The 14,396-nt window shown below is 34.3% G+C and overlaps 1 protein-coding gene across 1 annotated transcript in view; it reads right to left on the bottom strand.

Moving 5' to 3' along the window:
• TBC1D19 (TBC1 domain family member 19) overlaps nucleotides 1-14,396 on the bottom strand; it is a 116,083-nt gene that overhangs the window by 2,822 nt on the left and 98,865 nt on the right. Inside the window, exons 16-18 of the mRNA XM_023515345.1 lie at nucleotides 11,136-11,245; nucleotides 8,911-9,002; nucleotides 2,987-3,102 (exon numbers count right to left, since the gene is read on the bottom strand). Coding sequence (XP_023371113.1) covers nucleotides 2,987-3,102; nucleotides 8,911-9,002; nucleotides 11,136-11,245 — 318 coding nt within the window. The remainder of the gene's footprint in view (nucleotides 1-2,986; nucleotides 3,103-8,910; nucleotides 9,003-11,135; nucleotides 11,246-14,396) is intronic.

Here is a 14,396-nt window from a genome sequence, read left to right as displayed (position 1 = left end):
ATTTCCCCAGATAGAAGCAGAATCAACCAGCGACTGGGAAGCACAGGTACTTTTCTAGGGGATAAGCTGGCAAAGTAACATTAGAACTAGCAAGAGAGAAAAAATCTGGAGAGAAAAAGATGGTAAGGATAAAAGTTAAAAAGTCAAGCCAAGCGATCTCAGACAAAGAATTTACTCTTTAATTGAAAAGAAGAAAACTTAACACGTTGTTGACTGGCAATTTTATGCAGAAACCGTCCATGTTACCAGGTAACTCGGTCAACAATCTGTTAAGTCCTTTAAAGTCTCTCAATTCATGATTACAAGAATGTCATACAACAATTTCTGTGAACCATCAGTTTTTTACAGCTTCGCAGGATCTGGGTTATTTTGCATAGTGAAGACATTTTAGAAGCTGAGGAATACAATCACTATTTCCTTTTTTGTGTATAACTGAACAGAATCACAGAAGCTTGAGGGGCTGGCCAAATTCTCTCCCGGAGCAGGAAAGAGTTATACATAGTGAGAAACTGTTTTTCCAAGGGCAGATAAGAGGGGGGTAAAGTGCAGTTCACTAATTGCGCTCAGCATCCAAGATGATTATGTGCTCATAGCCTTTATTTATCTTGGTGTCACATCACAGAAGTTCCTTTCTGCCTGCTTCATGTTTGGTTTGCCCAGCCCTTCTGCAGAACAGAGTAGTTTACCAAGGAGAAAAGATCTATACTTGGGGGTATTTTCAACTTAAATCGTGGCTTCACATGAAATGTAGAAACTCTGTTTTCTTTTGGTCTTTTAAACTATTCTCATTACTTTGATTGTAAGCAACTCTATCGTGAACATTAAGACATTTTAGCTATGAAATGTTCTGAAAAGGCTCAAATACACAATTAAAGCAGTGAAATTTATTAAGATATTCCTGAAGACTATATAATAACTTACTTGAACAAAAAAGGTGGCCCCAAAATACTCATACCAAAAATATTTGAAGTTATCAAAGCTAATTTGCATACACCTAGATGAAACGATGGAGCCTGTGACTCACTTATCAGAATCCCATGGTAGAAAAGTTTCCGTCAGTCTAGTTCTGTTTCCAGATGTTCCAGAATTTTTTCCTTTTGATTTTTAAAAAGCACTCAGGGAAAGTGAGTGGCCTTAATATGAATTACATTCCTACCTATTCATCAGTGACTTGTTTATTAACACATTGAGCTCATAGCAAAGTGCCTGGCTTAAGGAAATCGCAGCATTCCATATACATTTATTTCTCTTTCCCTCAGTTTGCTAAAGGGTAATAAGGGACAAAATGAGAGAATTTAAGTTGGAAGAGGCCTTGAAGGTTTTTAATTCAACATTTCTTTCCCGGTACAAGGCTCTTGACCCTTCTTCAGGTGACACTCTACTTTTGGAAAGACCTACTTATTAGAAAGTACTGCCTTATACTGAGCCCCCGTCTTCAACAGGCTTCAGTGTCTTTCAGAAATGACGCCAAATGCTATATTAAGCACTCTTCAGTATTTCTGGCATACTCAGAGGAGAATTATTTGGTGGAAAGTCTAAAATCCTGTCACTTGAGAAATGACTGCCGAAACAAGGCTATTTAGCTTAGAAAATAGAAGACTTTGGGGAGAAGCGAGGATGTAAGAGGAGGAAAAAACATGATAATGACCTTAGTTTAACAGGAGTACATTTTAACAAGTCGTATTATCCAGAAATGAAATGGGCCACCTGGCTAGACAGGGATTACTTGACAGTGAAGTATTCAAACAAAGGATAAAGACTACTTGTCAGAATGTTTAAAATAAGTTAAGACTTGAAGCCCTCTCAGATTCCTTCTATCTCTGTATTATATATATATATGTCACTTCCATTTGGCCAAAAGAAATGAGGGCAGATTATTCTTTCTTAATTTATACTTATGTGGGTTGAAAAAAAAAAAAACAACCAAAGAGAGAAAGATACTAGGAGTTGTTAAAAGCCTTAGTGATATCTCTGATTACAGTAGGGGTGACATTTATCTTCAGGGTACTTTTACTATTACTGTAATTTTCACTTTCAAAACACTCCCTAATTACTCTAGAGCGCTCAGCATTCAGGAAGATGTTAATACAGTACCTACAGAATCATCATAGCTTACTCTTCTTCAACTAAACATTAGTTCTACAATAGCCCAGCGAGGAGATTTTTATAATGCTTTTGATTCCTGATCTCCACCTATTGCTGTGCAAACCTAATAATTATTATCTGAATTTCCAGTGATTAAAAACTACTGAGTTTATTGTACACAAGAGAAGCAAAATAATATAATTAATAAGAAATATGTACCTTAGGTATTATTATGCAATTGCCCTGGGCATATACCTACTGGAAGAGTTGCTTAAATATTAAGTAAGAGGTGAGTGTATGGCTTCCTGAAAAAAAGATGAGATATTTTTTGGTATTTCTAAAAGAGAAAACTCAGCTACCAGGGCAGAAGTCAGAGACTAGGAAAAAAAAAAGTTTTAAACTTTTAGAAGTTTTAAATTCAGTATAAACTGAGGTCCAGAAGAGCTGAGATTCTAGCTACGTGAGGAGGCTTGGTCTCAGTTTGGATGGAGGTAGCTGAGAAGAGCAGAGAACAGACATGAAGGCAGCCAGGGGAGGCCAGAGGAGAGAGTAGATGGGTCTCACTCTACTGCACAGACCTTACAGGCGCTGGGGGATAGTGAGCCCTGACTGGACTACACAAGGGAGAAAGGAAAGGAGGACAAGAAAGGGAAAACGTGAGCCTTCCTGGGGGCCAGCAAGAAAGACCAGGAAGAGGCCGGTGTTAGGCAGTGAGGCAGAAGTGTCAAGACTGCAGAACCTCACTTGTCTTCAAAGCCAGATAAATGTATTAAATGTTTATGAATTAGAAATGGCAAAAAACTGTAGACTCAAACTCCAATTACGGATGGTGAATGTTAGAAAGAAAGGGGACTTTTGCTATGGAGTAGCACACATCTTAAAACAAAGCATTTACTCTTACCAGCAAGAATTTCCAGAGAGTTGTATCCCAGGATTCTATCCCACAGAAGCAAGAGCTGATCTGTAGCTAAGTATCCAGAGAAAGCACGAACCATCCACTTAAATGATATGCGAAGTCTGTAAGCAAAGAAGAACAAAAATTAATTTACCAATGAAATCTTGAAGAGCCTAACCAAATCTATCGTTAAGGTAGCTCCTTTGAGAGTCTTAGAAAGCATGTAGGTATAAAAAACCCAAGTACTTTCTTAAAAGCTGTAAAAGAACAGTGGTCAGAAACCATGAGTGCTCTAATTAGTGGTCTTAAAGTATTAAGAAGAATATATATGCTGAGCCCTTCTTTATGTGAGAGCTCAGCCTTTATAAAACCCACCTCTACATTCTGTTTTTCAGAGTGTGTAAGAATTAGCTATCAATGAGTTTATCTTCTAATAGTCTTAACAATCCCAAGCAAACCATAATAACTTGAATTTTTATTCAAAATGCTTCAAAGAATGTTCAATGGCTTCATATATTTTCAGTTTAATAAATCATTTTTCTCCATTTCAGTCCTACATAGGCTGAATAAAATAAAATAACCAGCTGGAGTTTTGAAATATAGATTATATTTTATAAATAGATTTCTGATTTTAAACTCTTCATTTTAGTGAGGAGGTCATCAAACTTGAAAGGTCAACCAGAAAATTCAGCTGAATTCTGTTTTACTAAAACAAAAACAGCAACAACCACAAAGACCAGTCTAAGATGTGCGAGATCCCACCACTGGTGAGTAGGTTACAACAAAAGTTTAACTCTGAAATCAGGAAATGAACTCTTTGGCTCTGGCTCTTTAAGAGATAAACTAGTCCCTCCATTTTTGTATTATATTAACATCTAAAAATCACTTGACTATCTGTGAGGGGAGCGAGCCAAACTCTTTGCTGGAATTATTATTATTCCAGTAAATAGCTGTGCTATTCTCTTAAAGAGAATAAGGGACCTAGAGCTTCCTTGGTTAGTGTCATTGTGTTAATTCTCTAAAGGCTGAAAAAGATCCCCAAGTTTTAGAAATTCCTAAATACTGGATCATTGTTGTTCTAATATAACAAAGTACATGTAAGCAATAGTATTGATAAATTAAGTTTTTTTTGGTTGGCTTTAAAATATCTCTTTATAGATGCAAAAGAAATTTTTGGCACTGAATATCTTAATACTTAAAATTACTTCAATTGGTTTCATTTTACTCAAATTCTCACAGTGTCACATTAGAGGAACAGTACCCCAATCCCTATCCCCAGACATATAAATAGTATAGCATCAGTTTTCAGAAGTAAGTTTATTAAGGTATAATTTACATACAGTAATGCTCCCCTTATCTGTAGTTTGTTTTCTGCAGTTTCAGTTATCCACGGTCAACTGTGGTTACAAAATATTGACGGGAAATTCCAGAAATAAATAACTCAGAAGTTTTATTTTTATTTATTTATTTATTTTGAGACAGAGTCTCAAGCTGTCACTCTGGGTAGAGTGCTGTGGCATCACAGCTCAAACTCTTGGGCTTAAGAGATTCTCTTGCCTCACCCTCCCAAGTAGCTGGGACTACAGGCACCTGCCACAATGCCTGGCTATTTTGTTGTTGTTGTTGCTGTTGCTGTCATCAGGCCTGGGCTGGGTTTGAACCTAGCAGCCCCAGTGTATATAGCTGGCACCCTAACCACTGAACTATGGGTGCCGAGCCAATTCGTAAGTTTTAAATTGTTTACTGTTCTGAGGAGGATAAGAAAATCTTGCATGATCCCCACTCCAGAAATGAATCACCTTTCTGTCCAGTGTATCCACACTATATATGCCACCTGTCTGTTAGTGACTTAGAGGCCTTATAGGTTATCAGATTGACCGTTTTGGTATTGCAGTGTTGTGTTCAAGTAATCTTTATTTTACTTAATAATGGCCCCAAATTGAAGAGTAGTGAGAATGGCATATTGTTATAACTATCCTATTATTAGTTATTGTTGTAACTCTCTTACTGAGGCTAATTTATAATTCTAACTTTATCTTAGATATGTATGTATAGGAAAAAACATAGTGTGTGTAGGGTTTGGTATTATCCAGGGTTTCAGACATCAAATAGTGATCTTGGAACATATTCCCTACAGATAAGGGGGACTACAGTATAGTAGAATTTATCCTTATTAATTTATAATTCTGTGAGTCTCTGTGAAGAAGAATCAAATGGAAATTGTAGAATCGAAAAATACAAGAACTCAAAACCCACAAACCCCACAAAAAGCTTTGTACCATTGCTTACATGCACTTTGTTCTATTAGATGAATCCAATAGCAAAATGGAAATGACTGGGGAAAGATTCAGGGAAGCTGAGTATCTATCAATAAAAATGTCCACTCTGAACCACAGGGAAAAGAGGACTGTAAAAGAAATGAATAAAACTTCAAGACCTATGAGATAATACTACAAGTTTTTTCTTATTTTTCTTTTATCCCCAAAGTTTTAACATTTGTAACACTGGAATCCCAGAAGAAAATGAGAATGAGTATGGCGCAGAAAAAATATCTGAAGGAATGGTAGATGAAAACTGATTCAAAAACCTTAGCAAACTCTAAATAGGATAAACCCAAGGAAATCCATGCCTAGATAGGTTATAATCAAACTGGGGAGAACTAAAAACAAAGATCCTGACAGCAGTCAGAGAAAAATGAGCATTGATAATATTTCTTCTTGAAATGCTCAGTAGAATTTGCCAGTGAAGGGCCTCAAGTTTATTTGTAGGTAAATGTGATAAAGACATATTCTGTAAACCCCATGACATCTATCAAAAAACATGTCTAAAAATATATAAATAATAATCCAACAGTAGAGATAAAATGGAATAAAAATGTTTAATTCAAAAGTAAGCAGAGAAAGAGAAAAAAAGGAATAAAGAGCAAATGTGACAAATACAAATTCTGTTAAGTAAGTTTTCAATCAAGTAATATTAATAAACATTAATTATAAAATGTATAAACACACCAATTAGAAAACAGACTGCCACACAGAAAGGCCCAACTATACCTTTGACAAGAAATCCACTTGAAAAATAAAGATATTGGTAATCAATACATCAAAAGTAAAAGAAGAAGAATACATCAAGAAAATTATAATCCAAAGGCAGCTACATTAATACCAGACATGATTTATTATCAGAAATAAAAAAGGACATTACAAAGTACAAAGGGATCAATTCTCCTAAAAACAAAGCTTCCAAATAGATGAAGTAAAAACATATATAGCAATGAAGGAAGAAATAGGCAAAATTCACAATTACATAATAGACACTCTAACACTTATTTCTCAAAAATCAATAGAAAAAGTAGACAAAAAATAATAAACGTATAGAAGGCTTGAACAATGTTACCAACAAACTCGACCTCATTCACCTCTATAGGACATTCTGCCTAACATTTGCAAAATACAAATTCTTTTCAAGTGTACATGATATATTCACCAAGACAGATCATATTCTGGGTTAGGAATACTTCAACAAATTTAAAAGAACTGAAACCCTATGAAGCATGCTGTCTAATTGCATCAGAATTAAAATAGAAATCAGTAACAGAAAGATATCTTTCCAAATATTTAGAAATTAAAGTTTTATATAACCCATTTTCAAAGAGGGACTCATGAGAAATTCTAAAATATTTTGAAATTATAAAATATTTTGAAATAAGAACAAAAAGATAACCTATTACAATTTGTTGGGTGGAAGTAAAGGGTTACTTTGAGGGACATTTATACAGGTAAAGTCAATGCTTATATTAAAAAAAGAAGCAAGCTCCTAAATCAATGATCTAACTTCCACCGTAAAAGAGGAGAAACACGAGAGCAAAATAAACCTAAGCAGCAAAAGGAAGGAAATAATAAACACAAGAGCAGAAATCAATGAAATTAAAACACAAAATCAACAGAGAAAAGTCAATGGAACCAAACTGGTTCTTTCAGGGATGAATAAAATTGATAAACCTCTACCAAAATAATTAAGAAAAAGAGAAAGACAATACAAATACTCATCCCAGGAATAAGAGAGGTGAAGTTACCACTGATCCTATAAATGTTAAGAAGCTAATTAAGAATAAAGTCCGGGAGGCTGAGGCAGGAAGATCATTTGACATCAGGAATTTAAGACCAGCCTGAGCAAAATGATACACTGTCTCTACTAAAAATAGAAAAATGAGCTAGGTGTGGTGGCAACCCAGCTACTCAGGAGGCTGAGGCAGGAGGACTGCTTGAACCCAGGAGTTTGAGGTTGCTGTGAGCTAGGCTGAAACCACAGAACTCTAGGCTGGATGACAAAGTAAGACTCTGTCTCAAGAAAAAAAAAGATAAAATACAAATTTAAAAAAATAGGAAATTATGAATAACTTTATGTCGAAAATATAATAAGTTAGATGCATAAACTAGTGAAGCCCGTTCAAGAAGAAATAACCTGGTTAATCCTACATCTATTAAAGAAATTAAATTCAAAATTAAAAAGCCTCCATCAACATCAGTTTCATCTATGAAAACCTTTTAAAAATTGATTTCTACAATGACAATCAGAACTTTCATACGTTCTCCTGCATATGAATTTTCATGTTTATCATAAATCACTGAAATAAATTAGTTCCTTTTAATGAATAAAGTATACTACATATAAATAGGCTAGAAAAAATTTAAATTTTAGTTTCTAGCAATGTTGTAAATATCTTCATCCTAGTAAAGAAAAGTCTGGTTATAGTCCAGAGTTCATTTCACAATAGCCAAAAGAAGTCAATTCAAGTTTTAAAAAAAGAGTTTTGTGTTCAATATAAACTATTTCTGCCATATTCTTGTATAATCTTAATCATGAACAGAATTTTGTTTTTTAATGGCCACAAAGAAAAGAGCGTCAGTTCAGTATTGTCAATGGATGACACGAGGTATTGTTTTACACAGTGCATTTCTAAAATATCTGAAATTCAATGGTACTTTATAAAGAAAGATAGCTCTACTTTTATAATCATTTGATCTTGAAACAACTCTATGAGGCAGGAATTTTGTTGATTTTTAAGATAAAGAAACTGAATTACTTTGATTTAAAAATAAAGAAATTGTGGCTTAGAAAAATTAAATAATTTTCCTAGGATTATAGCGCTTCACAGAAATGGAAATTGAATCTAGGTTAAATTTCCACCCACTCAGCCATCCATCTGCAATGGATTCCGTGTGAAGACAAATAATTATACAACACTGTTCCATTTCCCATTAACTCCTTTGTGGCCTCAAAAAGTTCCTACTCTTTTCAAATATGCTCTCCTTAATAGGGAAGAAAATAGTTACAGAGAAAAGAGGAACCAAACCTTGATACATCATTTAGAAATTTCTGTCGCTGTAGACATTGTTAGTGAAAAAGAGAAACAGAACAAATAATGTTGACGTCCGGACCTATTCTACTTATCCATACATAACTGATACCGACATCAATCAATAAAATTCAAAGTGGAATAATAGGTGGGTTGCTGAGTGTGTTTTCTTCAACAAGAGACAGCAAACTGGACAGTCTTCACAGGTTCTCTGATTTGGTCTGTGCTGACTTAGTATTATCACAGTTCTCAGATAGTATTTATTTTCCCAAATATTTGCCTCAGTTTTGGCTAACATCTTTCATTTGGAATAGAAATTAGTTCATTCTGGAGATTCTTGTACCAGATACAAAAATCCTAGTAAATAAGACTTCATTAGGATTTTGGTAATTCTTTTCAGAATTTTTGGCACGATGTTGTTACAAGTCACTACTTAACAGTTATTGTTTTATTGGGGAAACTGTTAGCTCCATTTCTCCGAAGAATTACTCCATTTATGCAAGTGTTTTACAATGATAAATAAAGGGCTTTCTGATGTGAAACTATTCTCCAACTAGGAATGAAAAATACTTACGGTTGAGCCCCAATCTCTCGTAGATGATAGAAGAGCTGGGGGAGATAGGTTTGAAGAAGAGTTTCAAACAGCAAACAGAGTGACACAATACCCTGAACACAATAAAGAATCATAAGAGAAATAGATATTTTAGTATTTAAAATTAACTATGCCAACAAATGATTCACACGGTGAATGAGCAAGACTATCAACATAAATATTCTTCATATTAATGAAGAGTGAAAAAAAGGTAGTGTACTAATGGGTCTCTAACATTGTGTTTAAAGATGTATTTTATCCCTCTTTCTATATATACTCACACAGATTGCTAAGGGGTCTTCTTTTTAACACAATAGGCTTCCACATAACCCAGTACCTAATACTTTGCAAGCCATAGATGATCACTTAGGCCCAGCAAAATTAGTTTTTCCAGTTTCCAGGTATTTCCCTAGTGCTACAGCCACATCCCTTACTCTCACTCCCTAGATGTTCCTTCCCCTGCGACTCACTCATTAGGAAAAATATTTCCTGCTTTTCTCACCCTTCTTTGAAATCTACCCCCAGGAAGAGTGGCTGCTGAACGCTTGGAATTTACAGAAGGAAGTTATCAAACAAGAATGTTTGATTACTTAGTATACACATTTTTTATATTTTACTGAATTCTACTTTTTAAAAAGTACATTATTTGTGAAGTACAAGAAGTAACTGATTTAAGCAGATGGCATTTCAAGTACTTTTTTTATTTGACAACTCTGAATAAAGTCTTTCTTGCAGCTCAGCATTCCTCAGCGTTGATCTTTATAAGAAAGTTTTAATCCTCTTTTTGAATTTCTAAAGAAAAAAGGCTGTCAGACTTCCAAATAGTTCAGTATGGCTACAAGCCAAAGGAGGAGATCACTGCCTGTAAGTCTTTGTTCCGCTGAATAAAGAAAGGGCTGAGGCAGGGCTGGCTCAATCAACCTGCTGAAAAAGGAGACCTCAGGGCCGGCCTGGAAGAGAGAAGGAATACCCAGCGCTGCCCAGTGTCAGGCTCCGGCGCCCAGCACAGGAAGAACAGCACTGGTGTGCACTGTGGAGCCCATGTTTTAAATAAGGAAACATAAAATAGTATAGAATATAAGAGTAAAAAAATCTGGCTCTAAGAATGAGATATTAGAAAAGAAAATTATTAATACTAATTGTTATTAATATTTCTGATTCTTCTATATTAAACATTAAGATAAGAACTAAATCAAGTTTTCTTAGAAATAAGAAACCTGAGATAATTGGTGGTGTTTTGCCTGTTTATCTGTGACATCCTGGAATTCTGTTAGTGGCCAACCTTCACTAGCAATGTAAGAACAAAACTGAAGACGAAGGAAGGTGGAATGGGAACACACAGGCTTAAACTGGAGGGACAAAGAACAGCTAGCTAGCTGAGTGCCAGGAACACAGGCTCTTCTTTCGGGAAATTTGGTAGCCCTGACAGACACTCCAATCTAGTGTTTCTTCCGGAGAGGCAGGAAAGCTACCTACAAGTAGCCCAAAGCAGGTCCAAAGTCGGGGGAAAGCACTGAAATAAAATAAACACTGCTTTTACTCAGCTTATGGGAAGGAAAAAAAGAGATACGATAACAGAACAGCCAAAATAAAACAGATGAAAATGCCCAACTCCCAATAGGCTTTTCCTGGACTCTCATTCTGAGGGCAAAGGAGCTTTATATTGAATAAATATAGAAAATATCTTGTATAATAAATGATAATTAACCAAATATGAAATTGACAAACAAGTGACAAATGTTTGACTTTCATTAATAAAGAAGAGATGATGACGACAATAACTATAACAAAAAACATTTATTTACCAAACACCTGCTATGAGCCAACTACTAACTAACTAAGGGCTTTGTAGACATCTCCACAGCACTACAGATGATACACATTATCACCTTCATTTCACAGATAAGAAACCAGGAAAGAAGGTAGAGGCATCTTTGTCAAGGATAATAATACATTCTATGTTTTTTCCTTTTAATATATAAAAGATAAGTTAATTGTAGCTGATAAGAGACTTTTTCCTTTCTAATTATTACCAAAAAGATCTAAATAGCAATTTCATCTTCTCTTTAATTTGTGCTATAAAACATGTTACTTGACATCACAAAGAACAATTTGTTGCTTTGTAACTTAATTGAGTAGAAGACTTTTTCTTAAAGAAAAACCGAATAGATTAGAATCTGATTTGATTCATTTTTTTATGAACTTACAGAAGGATGAGAAGAGATGGAATGAAGTCTGAAGAAAAACCGCACGTACATCTCACGGAATATCTGATACAACTTGGAAGGTTCATGGTATAGAAAACAAAGTGGTGCAACTGAAAGAAAAATTAATTGATAATACTTCAGAACTAGCAAAAAATTTTAAATAAACTCTTGAAACATGAAGGAATAAGTCAATATTTTATAGTGATATATTCATTCATAGACAAGTTTAAGATCATACATTTTCATTTTGAAAAGAGGATATATGTATATGTAAAAATTAGAAAGCCATTAAATATTATAAAGAGAGGAGTTACTACAACTATTATAATCCCAACTAAACAGCTAACTAACAATGACATAATGGAATTACATAGAAATATTAAAAATTCAGAATAACTTATAAAAACTGCATGAAGTCAAGTCTTTCTTTTTTAACTAAAGTGGAAAGAAAGTAAAATCATTTTAATTTTGTCCCACAAAGGATTCAGGCCACTTTTCAAAAATTTTAATTTTGTAAGACAGGTCAGTAAAATATAAAGTGATTTATGACTTAACTTTTAGAATCACAGTCTTCAATTATTAATTCAAACTAATTCAATTTGAAAATAAAACTTGTGCATAATAACTTTATGCTATTGGTCTATATTGCATATCTCCACATAGATTAGATAGTTCCATTGACTTAAAACAATGTCAGGCGCAGGGCTTATTTCTCTAATTATGCAGAATTAAGTTTCCTTTTGTCCCAGTTCCTAGCAATTAAGCACAGGAGGATCAACTCAAGCAGATACTGCACAGCTGCATGTCAGAAAGTCCAAATCTTGGAGCTCAAACTGACCATGTGATTTTTTCACACTGATGTGGTCATGCTTTCCAGTTTTTCAAGCCTCATGAGTTTTATGCAGATACATAAAACTGCATTATCTAGCTATTAATTTTAATAAAATGCCTTACTTATAGAGTGAGTTCAAACAATATAAATTGGGCAAGTAAGTTCTGAGGTTCCACAATCTATCGGTAACACTCTGAGGGCAGTAGACACGAGGTGAGAGGGACACCAGTGAGCCAATCTAGCTGCCTTTGAAAAACAGTGAAATATTTTAAATGCTTGCAACGACAAAAGTCAATTTTCTAGGATAAAGGACATGACCAGTACTACGGATAGATAAGTAAGTAACTGAAAACTAGTGTTACAAGTAAGAATTTTACTTTTTCTGAGTAGCAAAGAGAAATACACATAAAAATAACTACTTGTGTGTGTATTATATAACATATATATATGTCCTTCTATTTCAAAACTAATTTTTAAAACTTATTTTATTATCAAAATAAATTGCTATTTATTAAAATAGCCCAAGTTAGGGTATTCTATATACGTACAAAAATAATATCAAAAAACCCTCATAGCCTGATTTGCAATAACAGCCTAAGAAAAGGCAACGTGACAGATACAGATGATATTATTATAAATTCAAAGTGAAAGCTGAAGTTTATTTACTTCTTAAAAATAATGCATGTTTCCTCTACTTTTAAAAGTTATTTAGCTGTAAAAACCTATAACCTAAGATAAAATCTGAATGGGATAAAATCTGAAAATGGGATTCATAAAATTCCACTTCCAGTGAAGAAATGAAGAGACGAAGCACTTCTCTACAAACTTATAAAATACAAAGAACTTTCTAATGAGTTATTATTCAAGATTCCGTGTTTGTTTGTTAAATTCTCTTCTGTAGCTGTGAAATGGAAAAGCTTTAGTCCATTATACACACATATATAATATGTACAAAAAATTCTACATGACTTAATTGTTCATTTTAAGCATCTTTCCCATTTTGGTTCTTCCATAAAAATAAATTTAGCTCATTTTTTTAATCAATTAAATACTACATTGTAGGAATTTGTTTATGAAGTCATACCATGCTATACACCTACAATAAAACTTCATTAACCAAGGAGTAGGGTGCTGGCCCCATATGCCAGAGGTGGCAGGTTCAAGCCCAGCCCCGGCCAAAAAAACCAAAAAAAACAAACAAAAAAAACTTCATTTACCTGCATAAACGGGAGAGCAAAAGGCATTTTAAATTAGAGAAAAATTCTGAATGAGTTTTGAAAAGAGAAAGCATTGTAATTTTAAAGAAATATAGTAACCAAAGCTGAATAGTAAAGTGCTAACTAGAATTCCTTAGAGATTATTTGTGATTATTCTAGTATACTGATTCTAAATAAGTGGTTGTTGGTAAAAGTATTTGTGAATGCTTAAAATAGTTCTCTAAATTAGTATAAATAAATTCTATATCAAATATTTCAAATCACTGCTAACAAATGTTTTCCCTTTGGATGTATAAACTCCAGCCTATTTAAATGGCCATAAATGTGGATAGGCAGAGGCTGAGTCAAAGATGTATTTTGAACACTGAGAACTCCTAGATTAAACTTTCATGACATCAAGCAGCCTGCAACCCATTCAAGTACAACTTCTAAAAACTATTTATTTACTTGTAGAATTCTTGCAGTTGGAATTATTAAAATAGAAGGATAAAACTGCAAACATTTTTATTACTAGAAGTAAAAATACATTCTTAGTCTTTTACAGTTTTCTATTTTAAATTCCTCATATGTTTACAAGAGAAATATGCTGTAAGGCCACTATAACATTATGTATTATGTTATGAAATCCTGATAGCTCAAGAGAATAAAGTACCCTATAATTCAAGCCCGTGTCTAGCACTATCAAGATAACATAAAGTCCCTAGGTGCTTTGAATTCTTTCCACTGTATGCTAGTTTTAAAAGTTTTATATTATGTCACTTGCCATGACTGTCTGATGATGAACACTGAGGGACTTTTTACAAAGCAAAGTGTTAACTTATTGTTGATTCATATTACAAAGATAAAAAACATCAATCCATTTCTTTTTTTCTAGACGTAGGGTAGAAATAAAAGAGGACGACAATCCTTAACATTAAAATTAAAAAATTAGGTGGCATTAAGGAATAGAGTGTCCTTCCTCTTGCTAATCTTCGCTAAGCTTCTTGCCTTCCTTATTCAGTGACACGTGGGGCCCCAGAGGCACTCTGAGCTCACAAACCCTCACGCGCAGCTTCCCCGTGTGGGGCCTCAGGATGTCCTAATGCTCCAATGTCATTGTTGCTGCGCGGACCAGCAGCCTGCAGAAACCACCAGCTCAAACCCAGTGCTGTCCCTCCTTAGGATTCTGACCATCGCTGACCCTGCTGTCCCTCCTTAGGATTCTGACCATCG

Source organism: Otolemur garnettii, unplaced genomic scaffold (assembly GCF_000181295.1).
Source record: "Otolemur garnettii isolate 467f Iridium unplaced genomic scaffold, OtoGar3 scaffold00069, whole genome shotgun sequence".
Classification (NCBI taxonomy): domain Eukaryota; kingdom Metazoa; phylum Chordata; class Mammalia; order Primates; family Galagidae; genus Otolemur; species Otolemur garnettii.
This window is presented reverse-complemented; position numbering and strand designations above follow the sequence as displayed.